This window comes from Astyanax mexicanus, chromosome 1 (genome assembly GCF_023375975.1).
Source record: "Astyanax mexicanus isolate ESR-SI-001 chromosome 1, AstMex3_surface, whole genome shotgun sequence".
NCBI classification, from domain to species: Eukaryota; Metazoa; Chordata; class Actinopteri; order Characiformes; family Acestrorhamphidae; genus Astyanax; species Astyanax mexicanus.
In genome coordinates this window covers 63456073-63468393 of record NC_064408.1, presented here as the reverse complement: position 1 = coordinate 63468393, position 12321 = coordinate 63456073, and the positions used below count along the sequence as shown (strand labels likewise).

At 36.2% G+C, this 12321-nt stretch overlaps 1 protein-coding gene, 1 long non-coding RNA gene and 2 other non-coding genes across 5 annotated transcripts; 3 read left to right on the top strand and 1 right to left on the bottom strand.

The window, feature by feature from the left end:
* Positions 1–38: 38 nt before the first annotated feature.
* On the top strand, positions 39–3506 carry mmachc (metabolism of cobalamin associated C). The gene is made up of 4 exons (XM_007259496.4): positions 39–187; positions 1321–1518; positions 2122–2274; positions 2912–3506. The coding sequence occupies exons 1-4, from the start codon at positions 98–100 to the stop codon at positions 3239–3241; spliced, it is 771 nt and encodes a 256-aa protein (XP_007259558.3). The 5' UTR covers positions 39–97; the 3' UTR covers positions 3242–3506.
* LOC125803003 (uncharacterized) lies at positions 1367–12228 on the bottom strand. Of its 2 annotated transcripts, none has more exons than XR_007440059.1 (3): positions 12005–12225; positions 1840–2010; positions 1367–1451 (listed from the first exon to the last, which is right to left on the bottom strand). It is a non-coding gene; the product is annotated as an uncharacterized LOC125803003 (long non-coding RNA). The 2 variants fall into 2 exon arrangements; XR_007440060.1 differs by having other exon boundaries at positions 1427–1513; positions 12005–12228.
* Positions 5529–5643, top strand: LOC125785844 (U5 spliceosomal RNA). Its single transcript, XR_007428190.1, has one exon. It is a non-coding gene; the product is annotated as a U5 spliceosomal RNA (small nuclear RNA).
* LOC125785840 (U5 spliceosomal RNA) lies at positions 8894–9008 on the top strand. Its single transcript, XR_007428187.1, has one exon. It is a non-coding gene; the product is annotated as a U5 spliceosomal RNA (small nuclear RNA).
* Positions 12229–12321: the final 93 nt, after the last annotated feature.

Sequence of the window (12321 nt, the reverse complement as noted above, 5' to 3'; positions counted from 1 at the left end):
GAGATTAACTGTAGCATTTTTAAAAAAAGAACAGTTTTGAAAATTGCCATGAAACTACATTACCCAAAGGTCTGTCTGGTGATCAGTGTGTTTCCATATGGCGACCTCCGGTCACAATGTGGATAATGTTGTTCGCACTCTGAGGGAGTCTTTAAAGACGTTAGGTTTTGAAGTATATCCTTTTAAGGTACCGTAAAGAGCATTTCATATAAAGTAGTTGTCATGATTACAAGCTGATGTTAAGCTCATGGTTATAAGATGTTCTCTTTCCTCAGTAATGAGTAGCAGAGCACCAAGCTAAGCAATGCTCCTTAAGAAACCTACTAACTCTGTAGAGTGAGCTAGTTTATATAAAATAGCTATGTGTCGTTCAAAGCTAAACAAGCATTTTTTCCATGTCTAAGTAAGGATATGCATCCTGTAGTTGGAATATGCTACACACAATGTTAAAATAAGTTATTTTAATGGGTTTTATATAAAATTGTGTATTAGTAGGGAATCTTACATTATTTAAAAGTAACCAGAGATGCATATGACATTTATACATTCTGTACAACTTAGGCAATCAGTGAACCCTGATGTGTTTTGTATATAATATTTGTTACATACAGCACCGTTCAAGCACACATATTCTCATTAATATTTGTTCTTTTTTGTATCATTTGCAATATTGTAGGTTCATATTAAAGACATATTTAGTTAGGTATTAGACATAAAAGTTTCTGGCCTTCTCAAAAATCAAATATATATATACTCAGCCCAGGTGGTTTAGGATGAGTTGGAGCGCAAAGTGATGAAAAATCATTGCTCAGCATCTTTATAAACTACTTTAAGACAGTTGGAGAACCATTCCAGGTTCTACCTCATGAAGCTGACTAAGAGAAACAGCCACGAGTGGGCAAAGTTGGCATCAAAGCAAAAGGCACTACTGCCATGGTTTTATTGTTTGTAGAAAATAATAAAAATAAAGAAAAAAAGAGAAGGGGTGTGACCAAACATTAGCTGTGTTTAGAGCTAGAATAGTAGTAAAATACATATATAATAAGTTCTAGGCACACATTTGCTTAAAGTATATCTCTGGTGACTTTATTTTGGTGAGGTTATTCTAAATTAGTTTTTAACTCCGCATACCTTTATTTAAATAGTCAATTTTAGTTTTTTTTTTATTATGTGTCATTTAGAAACATGCATAGACTATATCATGACCTCCTGTTAGATGATGATGTCCCAGTCTGCCTGCAAAAATCCTTTTGAAATGAAAGAAGACAAGCCCTTGTTACAACTCCATTTCAACTGTCATTTTTATGTGTTTCTGTACAGATTGGATGGTACAATGCAGTTGTTTCTCAGGCCCATCAACTCAAGTATTCAGCGGACACTCTAGCAGTGGTGGTGCTCAGTACTCCATCCATGTTTGAAAATTCATTCCTGCCATTCCTTCAGAGATGTTCCTGGAAAGACATTAGAGATCCTGTAGACCAGTGTGTAGCTCATGCCATCTCCACCTGTGTTTCTGAGGTATGTAAGACCCAAACAATTAGAATAAGCGTTTTTATTATTATGAAGCATTTTTAATATGAATAGATTTGCAAAAATCTAAATTAATCTAAATTATTATAGACCCCAGATGCAGTCTGTCATCTTGCTTAATATCTGATGTGTGCTTTGTTAGTATACAGAGGAAAATTCTAGGTGAATTTTACTATCTCACAGCAGACTTAGGTATAGTCAGTATAATAGGACTCTGTGGAGCAGATAAGTATGAATATTAACCTACTGCCATCATTCCTAATGCCATGTGTGGGCTAGAGGGGTATGTGATGGTGCTGCTTCCAGTACCTGTGGATAACACTGTGTTCATTCATCAACTCTAATGCTCTTATGAATTAAGGCTGTCAAATCTTCAAGGCCACTTTTCAGGTCTGTACAGCAATGATCCTAGTGTAAAGCTTTTCCAGAAGAGTTGAGGCTGGAACTGCTGCAAAGGTGGACCAACTCTCTTTTGATAATCTAGAGAAGAGATAATGTGAGAAGAAACATTGAATGAGCATCAGATAAACTTGGTCTCTAAACCTTCGCTACAGTTCTGTCTTCTCTTACCTTTATCTCCTGCTCTTTCAGCATTTCTCTGACCAGTCTGTGGACATCAGTTATGACTATGAGATGCAGTCGAACAGAAAACCAAAATTTCTGGCTCAGACTGCAGCTCATGTAGCAGGAGCAGCTCGCTATTACCAGCACACAGATATCGAAGATCCGCCATGGGGAAACAAGGTACAGGACTTTATAGTTGTATAGTGTTTTTTTTTTGGATGATTGATTGAACAGAGCTCAAAGCTTGCAATATGTTTTTCTAACCTAATCCTGCTTTAAACTTCTCTACAAGTTTATCTTTGACCTGTCTGGTGAGTTTCTTGGTCTTCATGATGCTATTTGTTCACTATTTTTTGCTAACAAACCACTGAAGCCTTCACAGTGTATTTATACTGAGACTAAATTACACACAGCTGCACTTTATTAACTAATTAAGTCGCTACTAAAGGTAATTGATTGCACTGGATTTTATGTAAGGCTTTCAGAGTAAAGGGGGATAAATACTTTTAAAATATATTTTTTAAATCATGAATTGTTTTTGTTCCACTTCACAATTATGTTCTATTTTGTCTATCATTTAAAATCTCAATAAAATACATTTATGTTTGTGGTTGTAAGGTGACAAAATGTGAAAAAGTTCAAGGGGTATAAATACTTTCGTAAGCAGTTGCACATATGAATTAATGTCTTATACCTACAGCGCTTTTGCTTTTTTAGAACCTCTGACCAAAAATGAGAGACTGTCTAAAGAGAGGTAGGAACAGTAGGATTTAATCATTTTTCTAATTTCTTATAATGTCTTCTTCCTATGTTACAGAAGATGTTTGGAGTCTGTATACACCCTCGGCTGGGGGGCTGGTTTGCTATCCGTGCTGTGCTGGTGTGGAAGGATGTTGAAGTGGGCAAAGAACTGCAGCAGGTACCCCCTCCTGACTGTGTTAGCTCACAGGAGGCCAGGATAAAGCTGCTGGAGAAATTTAACTACAACTGGCAGGACTGGACCTACAGAGACATTGTACCCACAGAGGAGAGCTATTCTACCCGACAGAGGGAGTATTTCATTACTCCTCCAGCTCAGCGAGGGGCACTGCTCAGACAGTGGGGGTTTATACCAGAGACAGAGACTAAAACAGTGAACAATATCTGACAGAAGATGTTTTTCAGCAACTTCTATTGCTGTGTATATAAATCCAGACATTTTCGTTTTCAGTTTGAGAAGCATCTGCACACATAATTTAATAATGATTTACTTGATTACTTATGTTTCCAGGAATTGTTCACAATAAATAAATAAATATACAATAGGATCTGCTTTTGTTTATTTAGAGCAGGGGTTCCCAACCTTTTGCTACTCATACAGTGATAAATAGCAATAAAAAACATAGGCCTACCTTATTGACCATTTTCTTAAAGCGGTTGGAATTGTATTTTTTCTTTTGATTTAGGCTGCTCCTCTTGGTTCTTTTGGTTAGAGATACACAGGCTTCAGGGACTTTCGTTTCCAAATACCCTGTTTTTAACCATTTATCCATGATGTGTAATGCTGCAATTATACTCTCATTATTAACACAACTAGCGTGTTAATCTACTATATCTGCCGGTGACTGCACTGTGCCAAACCAATCAACTAGCTCGACCCAAACATGTTTTATTTGCCAAATAAATGAACTTATCGTCTTATTAATTAACTTCACACCTTAAATTACATTTGCTGAACTATTGATATTTTTAAAATAATTTTTACTTTGCAAAATAGAAAAAAATTGACCTACAGTTCTCTTGCAGTACCTCTGCGGCCCCTTGGGAGCTGCGGCCCACAGATTGAAAACCATTGATTTAGAGACTTTTAAAAATCCACTTGGACCACTTGGGCCTACAGCTTCAACCCAGCATGGTTCTGCCACTGTCCACAGAACAGAAGAACAGATCCAGCAAAGCCAAGTCCCCTGTTTTCTAAAGAGGGTTTTGATTGGCCTGTTCTCTACACTTCCAGCCAATGCTTTTCTATTGCCCTTAAAGCTGAATTCACTTGTTAGAATGTGTATGTGTATACAGTTAAAATCTGGATTTTTTTTTAATTATCATATTTTATTATGTTGCATGTTTATTACACTGATGTTGCAGGTGGTCCCAAAACACAAATATGTATCCACTCTAATAAATTAATGATTTCACCAAACATCAAATATAACAACTGTTTCTTTTGGAGTTAAATATTTTTTTATTGCACGTGTATTGTCTTAATCTACTGTATACTGCGGATACATAACTAGTACATAAACAAAACGCAGACAATCTAATCTGGCTAAAATTGGGATTTTTCCTATTCTAATCAATTCACATCACTGCCACTTTTGATTCGCCCACCTGCTATGACACCAGTGTATGGAAATACCTGATTGGTTAATCTGTCAGAGAAACTCAATCAATCCGGTGAGGGGACTGATTGAGCTCTTCATCATCCAGGAGCACGTAAATATAATATGATGATGGAGGCGGTTTGGCAGTTTGTTATTGTTGACTGGTCGAGTGAACAGAGTTAAACTGTGAGTATAAAGACATGGTGGAGCGTTATCCTGTGATGGAGATGAACAGGAGGTGCGCTATAATACTGATTAGACACGGGGAAAAAGTTATGAAGGATGAAAATGAGGAGGAGAGTGGATGAAGTTCATGGTCGTACCTTCGAGGAAAGTGAATAAGCTGATGGTGGAGGGAGTGAACCGAGAACTTGAGCTTTACTGTGTTTATTTTAAAACATTGGTGAAGAGAAGGAGAATCCAGGAGTTTTAACTGGTTGACTGTGAGTTAGAGATGTTCCAGTGTTTGGCGCGGCGTGTAGCAAGAGAGCCTTTTAAACTCCTCGTGTCGTAGCTGCTGTTTTATATAAAGACGTTCTACTGTATATTAAGGGTATTTCGTGCGCGCGTGTGTATATGTAAGTTTTTTGTATTTCTCTTAAATATATTCCGTTTTTCAATGCTTTAAACCTCGGAATTCAGAGAAAGATTATTAGAAATGGCTCTTAGAGAGAAAGAAACGTAAACTGAAACAGATCTATAAAACTGAAGGCGAGTCAAAAAAGACCTGAATAAAACTCTCTTCTCTTTTCCCTGATTATTATATCTATTGTGTGACCTAAAACCGCGTTGAATCTCCAAAAAACACAAAAACAGAGAATCAGCCAATAGCACGGCGGCGCTGAGTTACCCAGGATGCACTGCGGGTTTCAAACCGCTGAGTTTTAGGATGTTTACCGTACTTTGTAGATAAAATGAGAGTTCGAAAAAACACAAATTGTGCTGTTTGTAGATGTTAGTGTGTTGATGTACAGACTGTGGTGGTGATGGTGGTGGTGTTTTTATTTATTAACCATGGAGTGGAAGTGTGAGTGTGTTGGTGTGGTGGTGAGGTTCTAGCTAGTGATCTTCAGTACACTCTTGTTTCTCTTCAGATCGTATAAATCTTTCGCCTTTTACTAAAGATTTCCGTGGGGAGGAACATTATGAGTATCAACTAATTTTTTGATGCCCTGCCGAAAGGCGGGGTTCCTGTTCTGGTTCTAAAGTAAGACATAAGCTTATTGTTAGTTTTGTTTCGAGTAAGTATATATTATGTAATTCAACTCTGCTCTGTCTGCCACTCATGAATCATCTCGTTTCTCTTTAGCCTATATTACCCTAAATGTTCTGCATGTCTTGTTGTCTGTTCTTGAAGGCTAATGAGCTCCAATAGTTCAGTTTCAGGTTCACTTCAGTCCTTATGAAAAGTTACTATGTTGACTGTGATCAAATACAATAAAAAATCTTAACTGCAATATTGCAAAAACTAGTGTAGCTTTACGCTACACCAGTGTTTCCCACTAAAGAAATAACAACTTTATTGACATTTATGTCTTTCATTAGGCTTTTCACTATGTCACCATCAACTCTATACATTTTTAAATAATTATAATAATAAATGCTATTGGGAGTATTGGGAATATAAATGATATTCTAAGTATTGTAACTCAAATTATCTACGAAACTCTGTGATTGAGTGCTGATGTGTCAGTCTATCACAGTGGGATCCTGAGTGAGAGCCACAGAAAGAGAGAGTGGGTTAGTTCAGTCATAAACACACCAAAACACCAGATTCTAATACAGAGATAATCATATAAATCATATAATTAAAAAAAAAAAAAAAAAAAATATATATATATATATATATATATATATATATATATATATATATATATAAAATATCCAAACAATCAATTACAATGATAATCAATGTCTAATTTAAATGAAGCAAATTATTTATTTATGTAGATATGAATTGTTTATGCAGATGTCTATGTAAGTCTATGTAGATGTTATAACTGATCAAATGTTGTTCTTTTTTTTTTCAATTAATTGTTTAATCAATTAATGCTTTGGCAATACTGTTATTTACTATGGTCATGCCAATAAAGCTTATTTGAATTTGAATTTGAGAGAAAATTAACCCATAAAAATATTTGTAAAAGTTTCATTGTTTTAAGTTGTTGCGTTTTTGGTTCATGGCTTGAAATAAGATGTAAACAGCATTGCATTGTTTTACAATAAGTCTCTTTTTTAACCGTTTGGCTCCTCTCTGACAAGAGGCCCGTCTATGTCATACCTGTCAAGTTTTAGATTTAAAAATAAGGGATATTTTCCTCTGTACGTTTAAAGCCGTCCCACCAGCCCAACGAAGATTCAGTATCCCTTACATTTTAGGACAGGTTTACAAAAAATCTAAAATAACCACATGTGAACCACTTACACACTACAATTAGATTATCAGAATCTGAAATGTTGTGGACATTCCTACATATGTCATTCTTTTAATACAGCCAAATTAAAAAACCCTTTTCTATATATATATAAAAAAAAAAATAAGATTTCATGTCTTTTTTGTAATAAATGCACTCTTTTATATGATATATTTTTTATTTATTTAATGGATTTAAAATTGAAAAAAGGGTGCACAAATTCTGCAAAATGACTGCTGGTGACCTAAACATAGTATCATGAGCTTTTACTAAAAGGACATGGACCAGATAGGTTCCATCAGTAAAAATGAGTCCTAAGGGGCCTGCACAATAATTTTTAATTAATACTTCTTTCATTTGATCACTCCATCCCTGATCAGTTCAGTTAATTTCGGTCCTCTCCACATTTCTTGTTAAACTGAGTCACAAGCTGTAATTTTTTTATTTTAAAAGGTTTAATCTGTGTGTTTTGTTTCGGAGACGAGTATTTTTAAGCAGCTATCAGAAAAATCTCATCACAGTTTCCATGATTAGCCGCCTACCGTTACCTTTCTTTTAGAAAAATCGCTGTATATCCATATATGTTTTAACATCAGCTGCTCCAACTAGCTGCCTGAACTCACAGCGACTGGGGGCTTCCCCACACTGACCCTCCTTTGCAAGCTGATTGGCTGTTTCTCCTGAAAGGCGGGACTTTCTCCTTGAACCGGCTCCACGATTGGTTAAGAGACACAGAGCGGTCTCCTCAATAATATATATTTTTTTATTTTAATATAATACGAGAAATTTACGAGAAAATACTAATACTAATACGGGAGGACGGCGGGAAAGAGGAGTAAAATACGGTAGTTTCCTGGCCAAAACGGGAGACTTGACAGGTATGGTTTATGTACAGCATGCTAAGGAGAAGTGAGTAACTCTAATTAGAGGTAAAAACCCACAAACTCACACAATATAAACACTAATTAAAATCTCGAGCCTCCCCGTCGGGGAATCGAACCCCGGTCTTCCGCGTGACAGGCGGAGATACTGTCCACTATACTAACGAGGATAACTGAACTCACCTTGGTTTTAACCCATGACCTGACCTCATACTAGATTATGTAATTTTGCATGTAGGATATTAAAACATTTTAATATTCTAGTTTCAACATTCGAATATTCTTAGTAATTAAAAGTTACTTGCTATTTAAAAGTAAAGTGTAAATGCATTATTTATGCCACTTTATTATCATTATATCACATAAGTTTCATGAAATGGTCTTAAAATAACAATGGTATTTTTTTTATCACAATTATTTCTAATCCAGTCATATAAAATCCTCTGCTTTCTAAAGTAAACACTAATGGATGTTTTAGATGACCAGAATCTCTTTAAAGTTTGCTCCAGTTGACTTAATTCAGAACTACTTCGCCTAGTGTTTTAAGTTAACGTTATAGAGCTCAAATATAAAGCTGTAAAGCTGCTTTGTGACAACATCAGTTATAAAAAGCGCCATACAAATAAATTTGATTTGATTTGAAATAAACACATCTTTCACACCTATCTGTAAAACGGGGAGTATATTGTACCAGTTAAATGTGGTTTTCATTCATCTATTTTAAAAGAATCGTGTCTCCCCGTCGGGGAATCGAACCCCGGTCTTCCGCGTGACAGGCGGAGATACTGTCCACTATACTAACGAGGATAACTGAGATCTGAGTTCCCTTATATCCCTGATATACCTGTTACTACACAGCACTCACCAGTCAAGGGCAGAGTGGAGCTGAGTTACCCAAAATGCTTTGCAGATTTCAAGTCCCTGGGTTTTAGGTTATGTATCGTAGTTTACAGGTGAACTAAGTAATCAGGCTCACACAGCGCTTTGTATATCTGTATTGTATATTACTCTATAATAACATCAGAAATACTGTAACTTACATTTGATTAACAGACTCTTTGCAGGTGGTGGTGTTTTACTAACCATGGAGTGGAAGTGTGAGTGTGTTGGTGTGGTGGTGAGGTTCTAGCTAGTGATCTTCAGTACACTCTTGTTTCTCTTCAGATCGTATAAATCTTTCGCCTTTTACTAAAGATTTCCGTGGGGAGGAACATTATGAGTATCAACTAATTTTTTGATGCCCTGCTGAAAAGCGGGGTTCCTATACTGGTTCCAAAATAAGATCAATTATGTGGTTCTTTTGAACTGCGATGTAGTTATTTAAATATAGGCTGAACTGACCTCAGCGCTTTACCAATCCCCTTCACCCAGAGTCAATGAACATTACTGTACGCTTGTGTGTTTAAGGATATTAGAGTGTTGGGGGGGGGGAGTAGGAAATTATGGTCTGTGATGTTGCTGTCTCTGATCAGCTAAACAGCAGATACTGAGCTACAGTATAATTATTTCCCTGTCTTCGTCTTGCTAGATCACTGAAAATTAAAGCTACCAAATACAAGTTTGGAACACGTGGGAGCATTGTAAGGTTTGTTAGGTAAATGAGTTATCCTCGTTAGTATAGTGGACAGTATCTCCGCCTGTCACGCGGAAGACCGGGGTTCGATTCCCCGACGGGGAGATTCGAGATTTTTAACATCATATTTACAGAGAGAAATAAAACTGCCTTAGTGATGAATACTGATCCCGACAGACATTTAGGGATCCAGTAGCAACAACACAACAATATAAAAGCACTCAGAGAACACAGAAAAATAACTAGATATAGATGCAAATTACTGACCTCTAAAATAAAGTGAACCGTGTACTTATACATACCTATTTCTACACACACACACATATACATAAACAGCCCTGGAAAAATTTAAGAGACCACTTCAGTTTCTCAAACATGAAATGGACATTGTTGCTTTATTCTATAAACTACGGACAACATTTCTCCCAAATAAAATATTGTCATTTAGAGAATTTATTTGCAGAAAATTAGAAATGGTCAAAATGAAAAAAAAAAAACTTGCAGAGCTTTCAAACCTTAAATAATGCAAAGAAAACAAGTTCATATTCATAAAGTTTTAAGAGTTCAGAAATCAATATTTTGTGGAATAACCCTGGTTTTTAATTACAGTTGTCATGCATCTTGGCATCACACTGCTTTTAATGACTTTATGCCACTCCTGCTGCAAAAATCCAAAAAGTTCAGTTTGGATGACTTGTGATCATCCATCTTCCTCTTTATTATATTCCAGAGGTTTTTTAATTAGGTAAAATTTTATATATATGGTGAACACTTCTCTTTACTCATGTGGACGAATTGTTTGGTGAATAAAATGAGTTTACCAGACTATAACGTTAGATTCACAACTGTAGTACAGTATGTGAATAAAATTGTATATTAGTTAACTGAAGATTCTACCACATGTCATTTTGTGTGGTCTTGTTTCAGCTCATAATTATGGTGAAGCTGTTATTTGTCCAGAGAACTAAGGTGACACGTGTTGGGTCGCTATCTGAGGTCAGTTATCCTCGTTAGTATAGTGGACAGTATCTCCGCCTGTCACGCGGAAGACAGGGGTTAGATTCCCCGACGGGGAGACACGTTAGTTTTAAACATCCGAAAAGAGATTAATGAAAAGCACATTTAACTGATACAATACACTCACTGTCTTACAGATAGGTGTGAATGATGTGTTTATTTAAAATCAAATCAAATTCATTTGTATGGCGCTTTTTACAACTAATGTTGTCACAAAGCAGCTTTACAGCTTTATATTTGAGCTCTATAACCTTACCTAAAAACACTAGGCAAAGTAGTTCTGAATTAAGTAAACTGGAGCAAACTTTAAAGAGATTCTGGTCATCTAAAACATATTTTAAGACCATTTAATGTATGTGATATAATGATAATATAGTGGCATAAATTATGCAGTTACACTTAACTTTTAAATAGCAAGGAGCTTTTAATTATTAAGAAACTAGAATATTAAAATGTTTTAATATCCTACATGCAAAAATACATAATCTAGTAGGAGGTAAGTTCATGGGTTAAAACCAGAAATATACCAGTAATCCTCGTTAGTATAGTGGACAGTATCTCCGCCTGTCACGCGGAAGACCGGGGTTCGATTCCCCGACGGGGAGACTCTTTTCTTTTGATGTTAGACAAAACTATATGGTATTACAGTGTGGTTTAACTTCCCAAAGATTTATTCTCTGATAATCAGATCAGGCGTGTATATAATGTGTTGTATATGGGCTCTCTAACCTGATTCTGAATGTAATCACCAGATTATGTTTATTATCATAATTTTAAAAAAGTATAGAGTTGTTGGTAACTTAAGCATAAATAAAGGTGTATTTTCTTGCGGGCCTTCAGTGTGTTGGCACATCACGTTAATCCCCTTTATATTGTTACAAGCTTTTATGAAGTATTGTAGAACAAAAAGACTAAATAGTCAGATTTTTGACTGACCCCTGCTGGCCATGAGAGGAACTGTTCCAACATGCAGTTTCTTCAGGTAAATCAAGTCAAGTCAAATGATGTATACATTACTGAATGTTGGGAGGAGTATATTTAAATAAGTGTGTTTTACTAAAAATATGAGTTTACAATAAAAAGATTTTGACTTGCATGTGCTGCTTATAATTTAACTACTTAAATAAAGAAGTCAACTCTAAACTCTAGGCCTATCAATCAGAAAATGATTTACAACCTCAAAATTTGTAGCACATTTTGTGTGTGATGTCACTGTTTGGTGTAGTAGTATCTCCATGTTTCTTAAAATCAAAAGCTTTTGGAATAGACAGATTCATGCAGTTTATTTAAATTTGGTTAATGGTGACTATTTATCCTTCCTAATCAAAGTAGCATAAACCTATCAGCTGTTATAGGTGCTCAGGCTTGTACTACATATGTGTGACTCCTCAGCATATGTTTAACCCTAGCACCCTTTATAATATACACTGGAGATACAGAGAGATTGGTTGTTTGTCAAAGAGATCTTTTCAGGGTCAGTGACACACTCTGACTTGTTTCCGGTCTGTCCTATCATTCAGCCTGGTCACAAACTCAAGCTGCAGGCTTCTAGTGGTCATCAGGCTCTCATCCCCCTTCCTCACCCAGTTACACTGATGTGTTATATTACTGACAGTGTTGTGTTTATGGAAGCTGAGTCTTCTACTTTACCACACATCAGCTCACCCTGCTCCTCTCTGACTCCCTCACTCGTTCCTCAGCCTCAGATACAGCCAGCCTCTTCTCTCAGGGCGCTGAGTCGATGATGACACTGTGTTTTCAGAATACAGCAGTCTGACCCTGGACTTGAGGTCAGTAGAGGTATAACCCCACCCTGGAGAGAGAGAGAAGAGTACTGTGACTGAAGAACCAGTATTCATCTAGATCTCTGACCTCTGCTGGCCAGGAGAAGAACTGCTGCTCCAGGAAAGGACTGAGGTAAATAGACTGTTACTGCTACTGTTACTTATAAAAAAATATTTGTATAGTTTTTGTGTAAGATT